The sequence below is a fragment of the Scyliorhinus canicula genome, chromosome 25 (assembly GCF_902713615.1).
Source record: "Scyliorhinus canicula chromosome 25, sScyCan1.1, whole genome shotgun sequence".
NCBI lineage: Eukaryota > Metazoa > Chordata > Chondrichthyes > Carcharhiniformes > Scyliorhinidae > Scyliorhinus > Scyliorhinus canicula.
The window spans coordinates 22355805-22372495 of record NC_052170.1 but is presented as its reverse complement, the minus strand read 5'-3'; the positions used below and the strand labels follow the sequence as shown (position 1 = coordinate 22372495).

Genomic DNA, 16691 nt, shown 5'->3' with positions numbered 1-16691 from the left:
CCCCCCCCCCCCCCGATCCCTTTAGCTCCAAGACTGTCTCTAATTCCTTCCTGAAATTACACAACGTTTGCCCTCAATGTGGCGAATGTGATTCACACTATATATAGTTGCCAATATCACTCCATGTATATATGTTCATTATCTACCCATTGTAAGATCAATGCTGTGTATAGTTGCCAATATAACTCCGTGTATATATGTTCACTATCCACCATTGTAAGTGCAGTTGCACTATCCGACCACCAGGGGGAGTCGCTCTGGGAGTACGTGAGAGTTTGTACCGGGCTCCTCCCTTGGCTCCGCCAAGGACTCCTCCCCCAGGGACCGATGTATAAAGATCAGTGCCTTAGAGCCAGCCTGCAGTTCATCTGAAGCTCAATGTCGAATAAGCTGGCTCTGTTGTAAGTGTATTAAAGCCTCTGTTCAGATCCAACTACACGTGTTCGCTGAATTGATGGTTCCATCACTCAAATACAGAATTCCACAGCTCTCTGGGTGAAGAAATTTCTCCTCACCTCAGTCCTAAAAGGTTTACCCCTTATCCTCAAACTATGACCCCCTAGTTCTGGACTCCCCCTCCATCGGGAACATTCTTTCTGAATCTACTCTGTCTAATCCTGTTGGAATTTTATAAATTACTATGAGATCCCCTCTCACTCTTCTAAACTCCAATGAATATAATCCTAACCAACGTAGTCTCTACTCATGTGACAGTCCGCCAGCCCAAGAATCAGCCCGGAGTCACATGTAGGCCAGACCGGGTAAGGACGGCAGATTTCCTTCCCTAAAGGACATTAATGAACCAGAGGGGTTTTTACAAGAATCAATGTCAGTTTCAAGGTCACCATTACTGGGAATTTTTATTCTGGATTTAGTGAATTTAGACTCCACCAGGTGCTGAGGTGGGATTTGAACCCGTGTCCCCAGGAAAGTAGCCTGGGTCTCTGGCTTACCCATCCAGTGACATTACCAGCGACAGAGTCATACCTGGCACAAATTAAGATAGTGGTGGTGGTTGGAGGTAAGTCATCTCAGCTCCAGGACATCACTGCAGGAGCTCCTCAGGGTCGTGTCCTAGGCCCATCCATCATCAGCTGCTTCATCAATGACCTCCCTTCCGTTGCTATGGGCCAGGGCTTAGAGAACCCCAAAGTGTATCGTGGAGTTCACCTGACCCATAACCTTTAATAGATTGTGGTATGGGGAGCACACGGCCCACTCTACAGGTGTGGTACAGCAGAAATGGAAAAGTATTTTTGAAAGCGAAACAATGTTTATTCTATGAACTCAAGTTAATCTTTTTAAAACATACAGTGAATATCTAAGCAACCATTAATTCAAATACAATCCCCAAAGAATACAACACTAAGTAATCTTTTAAGCTTTCCTTTTAACATCCATAAGACTTAAAACACTTTTTACCAGAAGCACATCAGGTTAAAGGCACTACTGTTATTAGTTTTAAATCACCAGGATCGATTTACAGTCTTTGGATTACAGAGAGAGATTCATACACCTTCTGGCTGTGACTGCCGCTATCCAGCTCTGAAAACGAAATTGAAACACAGCCTGCAGCAAACAGCCTATAATGAAAGTAAAAAGCTGACAGACAGCCCAGCTCCACCCGCTCTCTGACATCACTGCAGTAGTAACCACCAATTTCCTAAAGGTACTCTCACTACAGATATTTATATACACACTCATTATAAACACCCATTTATTAAAGCTACACTCACATGACACCATCATAAAGTCAGAAGTGAGGATGTTCGTCGATGGCTGCACAATGTTCAGCACCATTTGTGACCCCTCAGATACTGAAGCACTCCATGTTCAATTTTTAATCAGTAAAGGAATCGAGGGTTATTGGGATAAGGTGGGAAAAGTTGAGTTGAGGATTATCACGTCAGATCAGCCATGATCTCATTGAATGGCGAGCAGACTCGATGGGCCAAATGGCCTCTTTCTGCACTACAGGGATTCTATTCTATTATCATAAATTTACAGTGCAGAAGGAGGCCATTCGACCCATCGTGTCTGCACCGGCTCTTGGAAAGAGCACCCTACCCAAGGTCAATACCTCCACCCTATCCCCATAACCCAGTAACCCAACACTAAGGGCAATTTTGGACACTAGGGGCAATTTGTCACGGCCAATCCACCTAACCTGCACATCTTTGGACTGCGGGAGGAAACCGGTGCACCCGGAGGAAACCCACGCAGACACGGGGAGAACGTGCAGACTCTGCACAGACAGTGACCCAAGCCGGGAATCGAACCTGGGACCCTGCAGCTGTGAAGCAATTGTGCTAAGCACAATGCTGCCGTGCTGCCCAAGTGGTATTCTAAGTGGCAAGTTACATCCATGCCACACAAGTGCCAGGCAATGACCATTCCCAATAAGAGAGAATCGAACCACCGGCCCCAGCATTCAATGGCCTCACCATCGGTCATTATCACGGAGCAGTGATCTCACACCATCACAAGGAATAACGCTTTGTTCCTCTCTCAGTTACAGGCATTTTGGAGGGAGCGCAGAGCTCACACGGCGATATTGTGACCCAACTTTCACAGCTGAACAACGGTCAGTGAGGGGGGGGAGCTTCGGGAAGGCCAAGAGAATCAGGCAGAGTTCGTACGGACCATTTGAAAAAAACCCTCTCTAAGTCCAAACGGTCGTCCTGTTCCTGTGCCAAACCGCGTAGAAATAAGAACAAAGTTTTATTTCCAAACAGTAAAACAGTAGACCCTTCCTGGGTACCTCTCTCTGCTCAGTGCCTTACTGGGCAACCTTATATACACTGGGTAATTGAGATGCCCCGCCCCCTAGCGGGGAGGTCGTGCTCTGCAAGGAGCATTCGCACCCTGGAGACCCCACGCGGGATATTACACGGACAGCCCAACGAGGGCGGGTCTAACGGGTAGAAACAGTATTACTGGGGGACAGCCTAACGAAGGGGAGAGGCTAACGAGGGGACAGTCTAATGAGGGGCAATCTAACGAGGGGACAGTCTAACGAGGGGCAATCTAACGAGGGGAGAGTCTGACAAGGGGAGAGTCCAACAAGGGAAGAGGGTGCATAAGAGACGAATCGTCCACAACAATTGATGTTCTGTCTGTGCCCAAAGTGTACATTCTCCCCAGAGTTACAAACGGGGACAACCCTGCTCCCGTCTGAACAAGCTGACGGGTTCAATGGTCAGTCAAATGTCGCTTTCTCCCCAGTTACTGAAAACTGCAACAGAATGTAAAGATCCGAGGTGAACGTGTTGGCAGTTCCGGCAGAAACACAAGGGGAAATCCATTCCCGTGATCTCTGAGTCATACCAACAGAGAAACAAGGAGCAGGAGGAGGCCATTCAGCCCCTCGAGCCTGCTCCACCATTCAATAATATCATGGCTGATTTGATAGTAACCTCGAATCCGCATCTCATCTAATCCCCCAGTAACCTTTCACCCCCTCGTTGATCAAGAATCTCTCTCGCTCTGCCTTTAAAAATATTCAAAGATTCTGCTTCCACTGCCCTTTGAGGGAGAGAGTTCCCGAGACTCCCCCCCCCCCCCCCCCCCCCCCGAGAGAAACCATTCTCCTCATCACCGTCTTGAACAGACGACCCCTTATTGTTAAACACCGAGTTCTAGATTCTCCCACAAGAGGAAACATCCTCTCCACATCCACCCTGTCAATACCCCATAGCATCTTAAAGCTTTCGATCAAGTTGCCTCTTACCCTGGCGGCCCGGTAGCCCAGTGGTTAGCACAGTTGCTTCTCAGCTCCAGGGTACCAGGTTCGATTCCCGGCTTGGGTCACAGTCTGTGTGGAGTTTGCATGTTCTCACCGTGTGTGCGTGGATTTCCTCCGGGTGCCCCGGTTTCCTCCCACAGTCCAAAGACGTGCAGGTTAGGTGGATTGGCCATGATAAATTGTCACTAGTGCCCAAAAAATTTGGTAGGGGTTACTGGGTTACGGGGATCGGGTGGAGGTGTGGGCTTAGGTAGGGTGCTCTTTCAAAGGGCCGGTGCAGACTCGATGGGATGAATGGCTTCCTTCGGCAATGTAAATTCTACGAGTCTGAACTCCAGTGGATACAAACCCAACCTCTCCAACCTTTCCTCATTTCTGGTGTGAGCCATTGAAACTGGAGGTGGCCTATTGCACAGCAGCATGTACTGAATGGATTAATATTTGTCTGGTTGAAGTCCCATTCTGACCCTTGGTGTAAGAAAATTCCAACCATGAGCCCAGAGCTAGAATATATGTTACAAAAATACAAAATGCTGGACAATCGCAAATCCCTCATTGTGCAGAAGGAGGCCATTCAGCCCATCGAGTCTGCACTGCCCCTCAGATAGAGCACCTCACCAAGGCCCACTGCCCCGCCATATACCTGTAACTCTGTAACCCCAACTAACCTTTGGACACTAAAGGGCAATTTAGCACGAGCAATCCACCTAACCCGCACATCTTTGGACTGTGGGAGGAAACCGGAGCACCCGGAGGAAACCCACGCAGTCACCCAAGGCCGGAATTGAACCTAGGTTCCTGGCGCAGTGAGGCAGCAGTGCTAACCACTGTGCCATCGTGCCGCCCTATCTCAGCAGGTATGACAGCATCTGTGGAGCGAAGGGAGCTAACGTTTCGAGTTTGGATGACACTTTGCCAAAGATAGAGAGAGCTGAAATTAGGACGAGAGTTATACTGTTGTTGGCGGGGGGCCAGTGATAGGGATAGACGAAGATCGGAGGGAGAGTTAAAGCTTTGCCTCTCTTTCAGTTACACAGATGTTCAGCGAAATAAGGAGCTTCCAGATTCTTCTGCAGGCCCAACTCTCACAGGTGGAAAGCAAAAGTAAGTCTTGCCTCGGCCAATGGACGGGCCTGTCACTCCATTCTGCTGTAACAGTCAGTATAAGCCACATGGAGCACTCTGAGTCAGGTATCTGTCATTAACCAGTCTGTAACCCGCAGGGCGGCGCTAACATTTAACTCAGCGGGAACAAGGGAGAGAGAGCGAATAGAGAGAAATTGGGCGGGAATCTCTGCTTGCCAACGCTGAAATTGCGAAACGCGATTGGGCAAAGAATAGCTTCCGACGCCAAAATCGGGGTCGGCGCCAGTTTGACGCCAAATCGGGATACTCCGACACCCACCGACCAACACAGTACATAATACACGTTCAGCTTCTGGATCTAACCTCCATCTTCTTCGGCCTGCCTGTACTGCACCATTGGAGTCATCATCTGGGCTCTGATGGCTCTTTGCCTTTTTTATGTTTCAATGTCAGCCAATGAGAATATCCAATGGAGACCATCACTCACTGGGAGTGCCCACTGGGGAACCTCACCTACCGGGAGTGCCTTCGGGGACCTCGCTGAGACTGCCCATCAGGGTGCCTCATCTACCAGGGATTGTTCATCAAAGGGGTTTAAGGCAATTTTCCAACCATGTGAGCAAATATACCCATAAATAAATCTAACCTTCCAGTAGGTTTTACCTCAAAATAGGAAAGAATGTTTTTTCTGTTATCAGGTCGAATAATTCCCTATTCTCCTGCAGATTGTAATTTCTCCCCAGAACAAATGCCTTCACACTCTCCGTGGATTGAGACTTTTGCCCGGAGATGGCCTTGTGTACTCACATATACCGGGGAAAATCTTCCTGTTGGGTTACAAAGTCCCCCACATTCATTGAGAGGACGACTGAGATCCTCCAAATCACCCCGACCTTCCAGGGAACATCGGGAACTGTTGATGAATGCAGGAATTTCAGTATAATGGGTATCATAAATACCATCATAAAAAGCTTGGGCTAATACAGTTTTGTTTGGATTAAAGGGGGTTAATTAGATTTCAGCTTGGTCAGAAGACATTGTGACTGGATGGAGCTACGTTATCAGGCATTTTGCAGAAAGCAGTTCAGTGAAATTTGAGATGAAGCTATGATCAGACGTCAAGCACTTTGCTCTTTGCCATTCAGTTAAAGATGTGTCTGAGACCGATTAGCAGCCTTTCACAGCAGTTCTGTCTTCATAGAGTTCATAAAATTTACAGTGCTGAAGGAGGCCATTCGGCCCATCGAGTCTGCACCGGCCCTTGGAAAGAGCACCCTACCCACGCCCACACCTCCATCCTATCCCCGTAACCCAGTAACCCCACTTAACCTTTTTGTGGCAATGGGCAATTTAGCACGGCCAATCCATCTAACCTGCACATCTTTGGACTGTGGGAGGAAACCGGAGCACCCGGAGGAAACCCACGCACACATGGGGAGAACGTGCAGACTCTGCACAGACAGTGACCCAAGCCGGGAATCGAACCTGGGACCCTGGAGCTGTGAAGTAACTATGCTAACCTCTATGCTACCGTGTTGCCCTTGTCTTGTCCGAATAGAAGGGGAGCAGAAGCAGCTTCTAAAGACACACAGCCAGAGTTTCTGCTTGGTTCTGACAGGGGTTAAAACTTTTCTTTAAAGCAGTGCCACAAGCTCTCTCTTTCCCAAAGAACATGTCTTTACAGGAGGTATTCCTATGTGCTAAGGGTAGTTAAAGTAGATTGAGAGCTAAGATGATACTTCTAGTTGTTTGCGTGGGGAAAAAGATAGCAGTTAAGGGTTTTGAATTCACTGTATTAAGTAGCATTGTTTAAGAGGTAATTGTAAGCTATTTACTGGGGTGATGTTAAAGATACTTTAATACAGTGTTGGCAATAAAGTTCGTTTTAATATCCCATATTCCTATTTCTTCCCGAAATCAAATATTGGAGATTCTGTCCAGTATTCCCGCCACTGTTGGGTCTAGTCCGGGATCGTAGTCGAACCGATTGGAAGAGATGGAATTGCTCCAGTTTATTTTGTCTGATGGCAGCCCAAACAAAGTGAATGTGGAAAGACTGATGAACATCAGCCCAGGGTCTGATGTGCTGTTTTACTCTCAGTTAATAGGATGTCTGAGGATGCAAGAAACTCGCAGGCTGATTTTCGGATGAAGGTTCCGCAGATGAAGAATAACAGTAAGTGTTGAATAAGAATTGCGGAGATACTTGCTGTCAACGCAGTTAACCCTGTCTTCTTGCGAAGTCAGGTTCAGCCACAGCAATGGTCAATCCACCTGAAATAAGCAGGTTTGGAAATTCTAAACCATTAATAAAACAGGTTCCTGAATATCACATCAAACCGTGGCTGAGAAGGCAGCAGGGCGGTCAGAGCAACAGCAAAAAGTAACTCTGGGGGTGGAAAACCATAATTGGGATCATTCCTCTTCAAACCCTCGGCTCGTGACTTCAAACCGTTCCGTGCCCTCACACCTGTACGCTCTGCAATTTCCCCCAGCCTTATTTCCCTTCCTGTCGTCCCCTCCTTTCAGTACACAATTCGTGCAATCTTTAATTGTTTAAGTTGCCTCGCTAACCTCTCCCCAACGCTGAAAATCCAGATTCCCATTTTCTCGATCGAGCTTTTCTCTGTCTATCCCAATTCTCACACCAGCACAGCTCCCTTATTTCCTGGCTCTAAAATATTGTCGTCCTTTTTGTAACGTGCTTAAATGCTTTTCATAGAATCCATAGAACAGCACAGCACAGAACAGGCCCTTCGGCCCTCGATGTTGTGCCGAGCAATGATCACCCTACTTAAACCCACATAACCCGTATACCCGTAACCCAACAATCCCCCCATTAACCTTACACTACGGGCAATTTAGCATGGCCAATCCACCATGTTGCCCATAATTCTTGGAGTACAGAAGCGCAGATAGAACATAGAACATAGAACAGTACAGCACAGAACAGGCCCTTCGGCCCTCGATGTTGTGCCGAGCAATGATCACCCTACTTAAACCCACGTAACCCGTATACCCGTAACCCAACAATCCCCCCATTAACCTTACACTACGGGTAATTTAGCATGGCCAATCCACCTAACCCGCACATCTTTGGACTGTGGGAGGAAACCAGAGCACCGGGAGGAAACCCACGCACACACGGGGAGGACGTGCAGACTCCACACAGACAGTGACCCAGCCAGGAATCGAACCTGGGACCCTGGAGCTGTGAAGCATTGATGCTAACCACCATGCTACCGTGAGGCCCAGATCTGGTCACCATATTATAAGAGGGATAATGGAGGCAGTGCAGAGCGTGTGGGGAAGATTTACAGAGATGATGCCAGAAACGTATATCTATCAGGAGAGGATGAGCAGGTTGGGAAACCAGGTTCGATTCTGGCCTGGGGCACCTTCTCCCCACGTCTGCCCAGGTTTCCTTCGGGTGCTCCGGTTTCTTCCCACATTCCAAAAATGTTTCTGCTAATGTGGATTGGCCATGCTAAATTGCCCTTACTGTCCAAAGATGTGCAGGTTCGGTGGGGTTATGTGAATGGGGTGGGTGGAGTGGGCCAAGGTATGGGGCTCTTGCAATGAATAAACCTGGGAACAGAACTAATCTCAGTAATGGTGACCACAAAACTATCATCGATTGTTGTAAAACCCCATCGAGTTCACTAATGTAACTTAGGAAATCAGCCGTCCTTACCCGGTGTGGCCTACACGTAACTCCAGATCCCATAGCAATGTGGTTGACTCGTAAAATGCCCCTCTGTGATGGCCAAGCAGACCCCTCAGTTCCAGGGTAATTAGAGATGGGCAACAAGGATGCCCGCATCTTATGAAAGAATGAAAGAAACTTGTGGAAAAGAGTGTGTAGTGATATTCAGATATCAATATACATGATCAATATATGTAAATGTAGTACCGCCATTTCAACACTAGGTGGCTCACAGTCAGATACTATAAGAACTGATTTCCCGCCTTTTCTAAGTCAGATGATCAGGTGATGATCTGATACAGAACAGTGAACAGGCAACAGATCGTATAGCTCGAGTGAGAGAAGTTAGAACTAGTTTATTATAATAATGTATAGTTATATAGTTATCTGTATTGTACTTTAATTCTTTATTGCTATTTTAGTATTGAGTAAAAGGACTCACAGTTTATTATTTTATTACTCATTAAATAGTTCACCTTTCACCAAGAAGTCTATTGGTCATTTTATCATCCTGGTGGATTCAAGAGTAATATATATATTTTAGATAAGTCAATATTTAAAATATAACAGAGTGTAACTGGAGGCTTTTACCCAGAGAATGATGAGAATGTGGAGCTCTCTACCACAGGGATTGGCTGAAATGGCGGCACGGTAGCACGGCGGTTAGCACTGTCACTTCACAGCTCCAGGGTCCCGGGTTCGATTCCCGGCTTGGGTCACTGTCTGTGCGGAGTCTGAACGTTCTCCCCGTGTCTGCGTGGGTTTCCTCCGGGTGCTCCGGGTTCCTTCCACAAGTCCCGAAAGACGTGCATGTTAGGTGAATTGGACATTCTGAATTCTCCCTCTGCGTACCCGAACAGGCGCCGGAGTGTGGCGACTAGGGGCTTTTCACAGTAACTTCATTGCAGTGTTAATGTAAGCCTACTTGTGACAATAAAGATTATTTTTTTTAAAGTTGTGAGGCAGCATTGAAAGGAAGCTGGACAAACATGAGGGGGAGTGGGATCGTCGGGATGGAATGTTCTCATATTTTTGCAGAGTGTCGCAGGGGGTGGAGGGAGAAACAGCCTGGATGCTGTCATTGGCTCAAGAGGAAATACCAGGGGGCAGTGGCAAAGGGACAGTGTCAGGGGGCAGTGCCAGGGGCCAGTGTTAAGGGGCCGTGTTGGGGTTCATTGCCAGGGGGCAGTGCCAGGGGGCAGTGCCAGGGGGCAGTGCCAGGGGCAGTACCAGGGGGCAGTGCCAGGGGGCAGTGCCAGGGGGCAGTGCCAGGGGGCAGTGTCAGGGGCAGTGCCAGGGGGCAGTGCCAGGGGCCAGTGTTAAGGGGCCGTGTTGGGGTTCATTGCCAGGGGGCAGTGCCAGGGGGCAGTGCCGGGGGCAGTGCCAGGGGGCAGTGCCAGGGGGCAGTGCCAGGGGGCAGTGTCAGGGGCAGTGCCAGGGGGCAGTGCCAGGGGCCAGTGTTAAGGGGCCGTGTTGGGGTTCATTGCCAGGGGGCAGTGCCAGGGGGCAGTGCCGGGGGCAGTGCCAGGGGGCAGTGCCAGGGGGCAGTGTCAGGGGCAGTGCCAGGGGGCAGTGCCAGGGGCCAGTGTTAAGGGGCCGTGTTGGGGTTCATTGCCAGGGAGCTGTGTCAGGGGGCAGTGCCAGGGGGCAGTGTCAGGGGGCAGTGCCAGGGGGCAGTGCCAGGGGCAGGGCCAGGGAGCTGGGCCAGGGGGAAGTGCCAGGGGGAAGTGCCGGGGTAGTCCCGAAAACGGGAGCAGAAATCCCCCCCCCACCAGAGAGTTACGATTATAGAGTGAAGCGAGGAAAGATGGAAGGAGGATTTACGTGGAGCGTACAAACACTAACGTGGACTGTCTAGGGCCTGTGGCCTGGTTTTGCACTATCAGTATATCCTCGGGAATCCTGTAAGTGTGATAGTCATGTTACTGGACCAGCAATCCAAAGAATATGAGTTCAAATCCCACCATTGTATCTTGAGATTAATGTTTTTTAAATATCTGGAAATAAAAAGCTGGTGTCAGTAAAAGTGACCACGATGTTGTTGGATTGCCAAGAAAACTCAACAGGCTCATCAGTACTAACATCTGAGAGACCCCAATCCCACCAATCTGGTTAAATCTTAACTTCAATCTGAAGAACAAGACCATTGTGTTGTGTCAATCATGGTCCACCAGCATCTTCTCAAGAGTGACCTGGGGATGGGCAATAAATATCAGTCTATCCATTGATACCCACGTCCCGAAAGTAATTTTTAAAAAGATTGCCCATCTAGAAACCTAATAAACTCTGGTAACTTGTGGATTGCCCTTAGCGTAGGGATAGGAGACATAAATAGTCCTTTGGCAGCACCGGACTTGAGTGTTGCCGCAAAAGGACACATGTTGTCAAAGCTTTTCACTCTGCACTCATCAGGACAATTCGCAGGAATGCCAAATGAAAAGGGAGCAACAATTTTTACCTGATGAGAAGGGAGTGCTGATTGGCCCACTTGCCAGCCAGCCAGCACTCTCTTCTGATGAAGTATAAATTGTTGGGACGAGGTGAGATTAAGCTTTTCGATAGCAGTAGGTGCAATTTTAACCCATTCATCCTCCCAGCGCAGGGTTAAAATTGGGCCAGTCAGTAAACCAGAACCCTCTGAGCTCTTCCCACGTTGCCGCTGAGGCAGGGGGGGAGGGTCAGAGAGAATCGCTAGCGGGACTGAGCGATTTCACGGGGATCATGCTGGCGGTACAGGAGACAGCAGCGGAAGTTCCGAACCAGTTGCCTGACAGTCGCCTGCTCCCAGGGGTTGGTCGATTGTCAGGAATTTCCAACCACTCAAGCGGGACCTTTTCCTGTTCATCCATTGCAGCGAATGGAAAACTGTGAGCTTCAGATTCCAGAACAGTGGTTTCCAAACGTTGCCTATTCCCAGAAACCTGATGGAGTTAACCAGCCTATAATTACACAGTAAATTACAGAGAAAGGGAGTTCTGGATGTTTACAAAAAAATCTGTTAGGGTATTGATGTCAGCAGTGAGAGATCAGGGAGCAATGCTTTCCAGACCATCCTCGCACCATCAGGACTGCGTTCTCCACTTCTGCGGCTAAGTGGCGGCGCCGACGGAGAATCTGCTGCCACGCACGCCTACGCCCCAACCGGTCACGCCGGGAAACATGGCGCCTACCGTGCTTGACTGCGAACACGCCCACCCCGACCCCGCAGCCCACCTACTGGCCGCCCCCCCACCATCACTCCACCCTTCCCCCAGCCCGAGCAGAAGCCCTCCGGCCCGCGGCACAGATCCCGGCCGAGTGTGGCGGCGCTGGACACAGTCCGTAGCCGGCCGCCAGGCCCCCGACCGCTGGGGCCAGACGTGGCTAGCGCCATCGGGAACCCGGCCCATCGGGAGCAGAGAATGGCGGGTGGGGATGATTGGCGACGCCCCAACGCCCGCCGGCCGTCTCGATGATGCCGATTTGGAGGGGGCGGAGCATCGCCAAGCAATACCAAACCGGCGCCCTGTCTCCGTCATCAGAAGCCATTCTCTGCCCAATCGCCGATCCCAATTTCGACGTCGGACTACGGAGAATCCCATCCCTTGTACGTTGCTGCAATTACGTGTGGGATAATTAAATCAGATGTTTCTGAAATCGCTCAGCGTCAGTCCCGGTCTCTCACTCTCCCATTCCCTGGCATGATCCATTATTCTGATTGTGTCGAGAAGTATAGAGAGCGATGGGATCCCCCCCCTGGCCTGTACCACATGCCCAGCCCTGTGCCGCAGTGCTTGATGCGGAACCCTGGAGCCCCAGCTTATAGAACAGGCCGTACGAACCTCACATTGTGTTCATGCGCACTGAGTGTTCTCTGTGGGAAGCCTCTGCTCACAGGGAAGGGCTGAAAGTTTGCAAACCTGCCGTATCCCTAACAGAATCCTATTGATGCATATAAGATCGGGAGGGGGCTTGACAGGGTAGACGCGTAGAGGACATTCCCCTCGTGGAGGTCTCAAGAATTAGGAGGGACTGTTTATAAAAGGGGCCTGCTATGTCCGATGGAGATTTTCTTCTCTGAGGACCGTGAGCGTTTGGGATTTTCTTCCACACCAAAGCAGTGGAGGCTGGGGGGTCATTGAATATATTCAAGGCTAGAGTAGGCCGGGTCAAGGGTCAGGCAGCAAAGTGGAATTAAGGCCACGTCGGAAGGGACAAGACGTTATTGACTGTCGGAGCGGGTCGGAGGGGGAAAATGGATCGTCCCTGCTGCAAACTCTTCAACACGCCGACAGCCACGGCCTGTGTGAATCGCTGAACGTGTATTTAATGGAGGCCACTGCCTCTGTTTATCCATCGGAGCCTCTTCAGCAAGGACCGTCCCCAAAATGTGGTCAAACCACAACAGATGCAGGAAATGGATTCTGGGGTCTGGAAATGGGGCAGCACGGTAGCATGGTGGTTAGCATAAATGCTTCACAGCTCCAGGGTCCCAGGTTCGATTCCCGGCTGGGTCACTGTCTGTGCGGAGTCTGCACGCCCTCCCCGTGTGTGCGTGGGTTTCCTCCGGGTGCTCCGGTTTCCTCCCACAGTCCAAAGATGTGCGGGTTAGGTGGATTGGCCATGCTAAATTGCCCGTAGTGTCCTAAAAAGTAAGGTTAAGGGGGTGGGGTTATTGGGTTACGGGTATAGGGTGGATACTTGGGTTTGAGTAGGGTGATCATGGCTCGGCACAGCATCGAGGGCCGAAGGGCCTGTTCTGTGCTGTACTGTTCTATGTTCTATGGGTGGCGGCATTAACTAGTCAGTCAATGCCTCTGTGCCAGGTCCCCCTACAGACCGAGGTCCTGTGACAAAGACTATCCAGATTCCCTCCCCTTCACTGTAAAGTTAGAATGGGTTGCAAGGCGTGAATGCTAAACAAGATGAAAAGACTTTGATTCAGAGGAATGAAAGGGTCACTGCTCTGCTGCTGAAGAGAACTGGTGAGGAACTTTCTAAAGAGGCAGGAGCGACTCAGCCCTGTCCTGTACCCCCCCCCCCCCCCCCCCCCACCTCCCACCCACCACCCCACCACCTTCCTGAAACCAGCAGAACTGTAAATTGTGGGGGAGTGGAGGGGGGGGGGAGCATTGGGTAGACACTCAGCTTCTGCCTATCCTTTGGGCAGCACGGTAGCACAATGGCTAGCACAGTCGCTTCACAGCTCCAGGGTCCCGGGTTCGATTCCCGGCTTGGGTCACTGTCTGTGCGGAGTCTGCACGTTCTCCCCCTGTGTCTGCGCGGGTCTCCTCCGGGTGCTCCGGTTTCCTCCCACAAGCTCAAAGATGTGCGGGTCAGGTGGATTGGCCACGCTGAATTGCCCTCAGTGTCCAAAACAGGTTGGGTGGGGTTACTGGGATAGGGTGGAGGTGTGGGCTTAATTAGGCTGCCCTTTCTGAGGGCCGAATGGCCTCCTTCTGTACTGAAAATTCTATGATTCCTCTCCCCCCCGCCCCCTTCCCCTACCCACCCCCACACCACCCCTCGCCCACCATCCCCCATCTCTCACTCCATGAATTATCCGGTTAATTTACAATTCCCGAGAAATCAAGAGGAAAAACTGAAGCAGATTTCCAGAATAAAGGATTCGCTGTGGTTTAGTCGCCTCTGAGTCACAACAGCCCGAGTCAAAGTCCAACGTCTGAAGGATTAGGAGCAGTTCCAGATTGTAAAATGCCAGCAAAAAGCAGTAATGCTGACGCCAGTACGATTGTGTTATAGTTTCTGGCTGCTGTAGAACAAAGGAGACAGGCGTTCTGCTTCCCCACAAAACACCTTTAGTTCTCTGATCCAACTTCACACACAAATCACCACCAACAAACACTTAATTGGCTACAAAGTACTTTGGGACATCCTATGGAGCTATATAAATGCAAGTCTTTCTTTCGTTTCCAGATAGCCCAGGCAGGATTTTCCATCCCTAATTACTCCCTCCACATATCTCCATAATCCCACCTAACCTGCACGTTTTTAGACTCTAAGGGGCAATTTAGCACGGCCAATCCACTTAACCTTCACATCTTTGGACTGTGGGAGGAAACCGGAGCACCCGGAGGAAACCCGCGCACACACGGGGAGGACGTGCAGACTCCACACAGACACCCAAGCCGGGAATTGAACCCAGGTCCCTGGCGCTGTGAGGCAGCAGTGCTAACCACTATGCCAGCTTTGGCCCTTGATCTAAGAATAAATATCCCGGCATTGGAGGCAGTCCAGAGGAGGTTCACTGGATCGATCCCGGGTATGGAGGGAATTTCTTAGGAGGAGAGGTTGAGTAGGTTGAGCCTGTACTCATTGGAGTTTAGAATGAGAGAGGCGACCTTATTGAGACGTATCGGATTCTCAGGGGGGTTTGACAGGGTCGATGCTGAGAGGTTGTTTCCCCTTGCGGGAGAGTCTGGGACCAGAGGGCAGAATCCCAGAGTAAGGGGGTGGCCCATTTCAGACAGAGATGAGGAGGAATTTCTTCTCCCAGAGGGTAGTAAATCTGTGGAATTCTTTACCGCAGAGAGCTGTCGAGGCCGGGCCGTTAACCACGTTCAATCAGTGAGGGAATCGAGGGTTATGGGGATAAGGCAGGAAAGTGGAGTTGAGGATTATCGCATCAGATCCGTCATGATCTCTGTTGGAACCAACAATTCTACGGACACGTGCTTGTAGGATTAGAATAGCGGTTTTAATATACTTACAACAAAGCCAGCCTGTTAGCCGTTGAACTTTCGGTGAACTGGCCGGCTGACCCTGTGGCACTGATCTTTATACAGCAGCTCCCGGGGGAGGAATCCTGGGCGGAGCCAAGGGAGGAGCCCAGTACAACTCTCAAGCATTCCCAGAGCTACTCCCCCTGGAGGTCAGATAGTACAACTGCACTTACAATATAGACACATGTATATACAGGTTATAATCCGGTGTGAATCACATTCACCACAATCTCACTGAATGGCGGAGTGGCCTACTCCTGCTCTGAAGTCTTAAGATGCCAATGTGTAACGCAAGTCTGAAAGAGAGAATTGATTTTGTCCATCTTTGTTTTGTTAGTGAAACTGACCTGTGAAACGCCCGCTCGCTGACAGTGAGAAGTGTCAATTTCGTGTCCTGGTTTCTTTCTGTTTCAGTTCTCCAGCTGTTCAGTGAATTACGGATCTCGCTCGCCGATTTCCAAACGGAGCTTTCACGGATGCAGAATAACAGTGAGTGTTGACCGGGGGGTTTTACCCATCAGCCCCACCCAAGGCAGAGCGAGATTTCTGTTCAATGGCCGGACTGCTGGCAGGAAATCTCATGCCCAGGGACTGACACAATAACGAGGCAGGGAGTTACGTTCCTCATCCCTTTCCCGTACGTAACGCACAGAAGCAGGGGAGGCCGTTCAGCCCCTCGAGCTTGTCCTGCCACCAATAAGATCATGGCAGTTCTGTTGCGACCTCAACCCATTATCCCGCCTGACCCCCGTAACCCTTGACTCTGTCTAACTCAACCCTGGATATAAATCAACGACCCAGGCTCCACTGCTTGTTGGGGAAGTGAATTAAGTGGTTGACGCTGCTGCCTCACAGCGCCAGAGACCCGAGTTCGATTCCCGGCTTGGGTCACTGTCTGTGCAGAGTCTGCACGTCCTCCCCGTGTCTGCCTGGGTTTCCTCCGGGTGCTCCGGTTTCCTCCCACAGTCCAAAGATGTGCAGGTTAGGTGGATTGGCCGTTAGTGTGCAAGGTTAGGTGGGGCTATGGGGGCCTGGGCCTAGGTAGGCTGCTCTTCCGGACTCGATGGGCCAAATGGCCTCCTTCTGCACTGTAGACATTTTATGGGATTGGTTTTTTTTTAACATCTAGAATACTCAATTATTCTTTTTCCCAATTAAGGGGCAACGTAGCGTGGCCAATTCTCTTACCCTGCACATCTGTGGGCTGTGGGGGTGGGACCCACGCAGAGATGGGAGAGAATGTGCAAACTCCACACGGACAGTGAGCCGGGGCCGGGATCGAACCTGGGACCTCGGCACCGTGAGGCAGCAGTGCCAACCCGCTGTGCCACCGTGCCGCCCTAATTCTATGGCATTCTAATGGGAAACACCAGCGGACCCTCTGAGAAAATCAATTAATTACATCTCTGTCTAGACTGGGAGACCCCTTATT

General features: G+C 50.2%; 1 protein-coding gene across 1 annotated transcript in view; it reads left to right on the top strand.

Annotated features, from left to right (window-relative positions):
• LOC119957044 overlaps window positions 1–16691 on the top strand; it is a 147082-nt gene that overhangs the window by 67089 nt on the left and 63302 nt on the right. The window contains exons 15-18 of the mRNA XM_038784639.1: window positions 2513–2584; window positions 4775–4849; window positions 6933–7007; window positions 15674–15748. Of these exons, the coding sequence (XP_038640567.1) occupies window positions 2513–2584; window positions 4775–4849; window positions 6933–7007; window positions 15674–15748 (297 nt within the window). The remainder of the gene's footprint in view (window positions 1–2512; window positions 2585–4774; window positions 4850–6932; window positions 7008–15673; window positions 15749–16691) is intronic.